At 42.5% G+C, this 4,703-nt stretch overlaps 1 protein-coding gene across 1 annotated transcript; it reads left to right on the top strand.

The window, feature by feature from the left end:
* The first annotated feature begins 2,239 nt into the window (after positions 1-2,239).
* LOC138901410 (uncharacterized) lies at positions 2,240-4,480 on the top strand. Its single transcript, XM_070189171.1, has 4 exons — positions 2,240-2,353; positions 2,911-2,998; positions 3,260-3,552; positions 3,869-4,480. The coding sequence occupies exons 1-4, from the start codon at positions 2,240-2,242 to the stop codon at positions 4,478-4,480; spliced, it is 1,107 nt and encodes a 368-aa protein (XP_070045272.1).
* Positions 4,481-4,703: the final 223 nt, after the last annotated feature.

The following is a 4,703-nucleotide window of genomic DNA, read 5'->3' as shown; positions in this document are numbered from 1 at the left end:
AGTACACAAACCTTGCTGAAAGTTCTTCCAAAAGTTAGCAATGAATTGTGCTCCCCAATCAGATATGATGGAAACTGGAGTGCCATGCAACCTAACTATTTCTTTGATATGCAATTGAGCATACTCCTCCGCTGTGTCGGTAGATTTAACTGGTAAGAAATGTGCTTATTTCGTGAGTCGATCCACAATCAGCCAAATTGAGTCAAACCTGCACGGAGTGCGTGGTAATCCTACCAAAAAAATTCTTATTAATTATTTCCCATTTCCACATTAGAATTTCTATGTTCTGTGCCAACCCACTAGGCCTTTGGTGTTCGACCTTCACTTGCTGACAAATTAGACATTTGGCCACAAAGTCCGCTGCATTCCTCTTCATATCATTCCACTAGTAGACTTCTTTAAGATCATGACACATCTTTTTAGAACCTGTGTGCACAGAATAACTGGAACGATGAGCCTCGGTCATGATTCTTTCCCGGAGACTATCTACGTCTAGAACACATAATCGCCCTTGGTACCTTAGTCTACTGTAACACCCTGGAAAATTTTGAAGAAATTAAGTGTAAAGCCCGGTAAAATTTGCAAAGAAAATAATGTTTCATGGTGCCGGACTAGGATTATGTGTTTGAGGATTGTAGACCTTTTGGGTTGAACAATGCACGAGAAAGTAAAGGAATATTTTTGGCGGAACTTTGCATTTCTGTGGTCCATTATGCGACCGCAAAATCACTCTGCGGACCGCATAATGGCCGTAGAGTGACGCAGTTGTTAGGGTCTGTTGGAAGCAATTATACGGTCGACTATGCGACCGTATAACTGTTATACGATGTACTATGCGAACGCAAAAACGGTATGCGGACCGCATAGTGACCGCAGACTCAGGCAGAGTTTTGGTCATTTTGGACACCAATTATGCGATCGATATGCGGTCCGCATAACCATTATGATGTTGCATATGTGACCGCAGAACCTATTCTGGAGCTTTAAAACCCATCCCTATTTTGTTAAATACACCCTTTGGGTCATTTTTGAGCTATTATCTGACATTTTAGAGTGAGAGAGGGTGCCCTAGAGTGAGAAGGTGTTCTCCAATATTATTCTTCAATTCTTGCTCATGTTTTTGAAGATTAAGAAGGCAAGCTCACTAGGTCTTCATCCTAGAGGTAAGATTCTACACCCTAAACCCTAATTTCAAAATCATCTGAAAATGGGTGACTAGCAAGATAATATTTGGGCATGAGAGTTGATTGTTTTACATGCATGTGATATCAAGGGGTGTAAGAAGATTGTTGAACTAAGAATGGTAAAGATTGGGTTGTGGGATGATGGAATCCTCCATAAAAAGACCTTGAAACCTTAATCCACACTTAGTGTTTGATAAAATGCTCAAATGAGCTGAGACCATGAATATCTTCCTAATTATGATTCAATTTTGTTATGTCTGAAATAGATTGGGATTGCTAGAATTTTCAGAACGTTGTAGTAATTTAAAGAAAGCTCAATTAATGTATGTTGGCTAAACTCTTCGATAAGAATTGTATTTGTTGTTGATGATGATAATGATATTTGAAATTGATAAGGTGAGCATGAAATACTGAATATGGCCAACGTGCCAAGAACGTTCTTATAATTATGGCCATTAGTGCCAATGAAATGAAAAGATGTGAAAGTAATATGAAATGCGATGATTGATGTAAAAAGATTGATGTCTCAAATAAGACGGCCTAGCCGGTCGGGTCGTGATCAGACACCATGCCGCACACATGGTGGTGATTGTGCTAGAAATTGTAATTGAAATGGTAATTGTGGTTGATGTCCCTAATGGATAGCCTAGCTGATCGGGTCGTAATCGGACTCCGTATTAAAGACGGTGGTATTGATATTGAGAGAAATTTTGGTTGATGCCTCTTATGAGATGGCCTAGCCGATCGAGTCATGATGGGACTCCGTGCTAAGAGTACGGTGGTACTGGTTTTGTGAATAATGGTATTGTGAATAATGGTATTGTGGACAATGGTATATCGATACTAAAAATCTCCCAATGTGAGATATGGAAATTAATTTGAACACTGTCTTGATCCTAAATTGAGGTTTTATGTCAATTAAGGCTTTCATTGATATTATAATAATCTTGTTTGTATTATTTGTCAATCTATTGAGAAACTGTTTAGTTATACATACTAGTGCTATTCGACGGTACTAACGTCCCTTTTGCCGGGGGCAGTGCATCTCTAAATGGATGCAGGTTGTTCCACAGCAGGAGATATTGATCAGTGATAGCATTACACTTCTTCCCAGCTTACTTGCTGAGCCCCGTTTCATTCCGGGTCATCTTTTGTACTTTGTGTATTCGGTTTGAGGTATAGCCGGGACCTTGTTGCCGGCATTATCATTGTACTCTTCTTTATCTATAGAGGCTCCGTAGACATAGTGTGGGATGTGTATTGGTATTGGGAAAAGACAAACTATGTTATGATGTGGGTGTGTTACTTGTCCATTTGAGACTTTAAAAATGATAAAACTATTGGAAATGATTTGGTATTGTAGATATGAACACAGTTTTGTCTAATTAATGATAATATGTATTATCTCTATTCATGGATGAGTTTGGGTAGAATGAAATCTAATAGGCTTGCTCGGTCGGGTTCACTTAGTTGAGCGCCGGTCGCGCTCCTTGGTTTTAGGGCATGACAAACTTGGTATCAGAGCCTAAGGTTTTAAAGTGTTCTAGGATGTCTCGGAGCCGTGTCTAGTAGAGTCCTTATTATCGGTGTGTTGTCGACCACATCTATAATTAGGATGCTACATGGGCATTTAGGAATAATACCCTTCTTTCATGTTCTTGATCGTGCGATAAAGATGGTTGTAAGATTGTTCCTTCTTTAACTCCTGAGTTGCTCTAATTTTCAGTACATGGCACCTAAGAAGAAGGCAAGAACTGGCAAAAGAGCCAATATCACCCCAGGAGTGACAGTTGATCCTATAATTGATGATGCGGGTGAGCACCCGAGGAGTGAGAATATTCCTCCAGCTACTACACTGCCTGACTCTACTACAACTGATCAGACCGCACTTGTCCCTACACCTACTGAGGGTGCAACGGTCCCTCCAACTGATATACCAGTTCCACCTCCAGTTCTAGCTTCTGATTATGGTGTTACTGATGTTAATCTTAGGGGAGCCATACAGATGTTGGCTCAAATAGTGGCTTCCCAGACCTAGAGGTCAAATGTTGCATCCACTTCTTCTAGTCAGCCAGGGGATTCTACTGGTTCTAGGGTGAATAGGTTTCTCCAGTTGGATCCTCCAGTGTTTACGGGTACTAACCCAGAGGAAGATCCCCAAGATTTCATCGATGAGATGCACAAGACTCTCCAAGTCATGCATGCTACTAAGACAGAGGCAGTGGAATTGGCATCTTACCGCCTGAAAAAGGTGGCATATTCTTGGTTTGAACTATGGGAGGAGTCTCGTGGAGAAGGGAGCTCTCCGGCGAGGTGGGGTGAGTTTGCCGATGCCTTCATTGATCATTTCTTGCCTGCCGAGACTAAGGCAGCCTGTGCTGCTGAGTTTGAGAACCTGAGGCAATGTAGCCTGAGTGTGTGGGATTACCATATGAGATTCGCGTACCTGTCTAAATATTCTATTTACATGTTTCCCACTATGGAGGCTAGAGTTCGCCGATTTGTATAAGGCCTTTGTCCTTTGGTAATTAATGAGGCTACTACAACTGCATTGAATTCTGATATGAACTATGGAAAGGTGTTGGCATTCGCTCAAGCCACAGAGACCCGAAAATTAAGGAATAAAATGGAGCGAGAGGGTAGTAATAACGCCCGGTCTACGGGCAACTTCGGTGGTTCTTCAGGTGGTGGCAAGTCAAAATTCAGAGGAGGTTCGTCAGGGTCATCATAGTCCTTTTCTCAGTCTTCAGCTAGTGCACTGCCATCAGGGGCCCAGTCAGCAGCAGCAGTGGAGCCGTTTCAGGCCCAGTCAGGGCATCAGGGGATCCAGTCAGCAGGGTCATCATGGTGGTAGATTCCAGCAGCAGAGGAAGCCCCCATGCCCTAGGTGTGGAAAGATGCACACAAGAATATGCTACATGGACCTACCTATATACTACGGATGCCGATTAAGGGGTCACATTCAGAGGGATTGTCATTCGTCCCGCCAGGGTGCGGGCAGGGGCATGGCACAGCCCGCCATTTCTGTAGCTACTACATCCGTAGCACCTTCTCCAGCTCGAGGCACTCCAATGCCCATAGGGCGTGGTGCAGCTAGGGGTGGAGCACAGAGTTCAGGAAGATCTAGCCGTTTCTATAGTATGAGGGGTCACCAGAATTCAGAGGCTTCTCCAGATGTTGTCACAGGTATATTGACTATCCAATCTCATGATGTATATGCTTTTATTGATCCAGGTTCCACTTTGTCATATGTCACACCTTATGTTGCTATGGAATTTGGGATAGAACTAGAATAGCTTTATGAGCCATTCTCTGTATCTACTCCGGTTAGTGAGTCTATTTTGGCTGCACGGGTTTATAGGGATTGTGTTGTCATATTGCGTGGTCGAGACACTGTGGCCGATTTTATTGAATTGAGAATGGTCGATTTTGATGTGATAAGGGGATGGATTGGCTTTATTCTTGTTTTGCCAAACTTTATTACCGAACCAGAACTGTTAGGTTCGAATTTCCAAATGA

This window comes from Nicotiana tomentosiformis, chromosome 11 (genome assembly GCF_000390325.3).
Source record: "Nicotiana tomentosiformis chromosome 11, ASM39032v3, whole genome shotgun sequence".
Taxonomy (NCBI): domain Eukaryota; kingdom Viridiplantae; phylum Streptophyta; class Magnoliopsida; order Solanales; family Solanaceae; genus Nicotiana; species Nicotiana tomentosiformis.
Note: the sequence above shows the minus strand (reverse complement) of the source record. Positions and strands in the feature narration are given on the sequence as shown.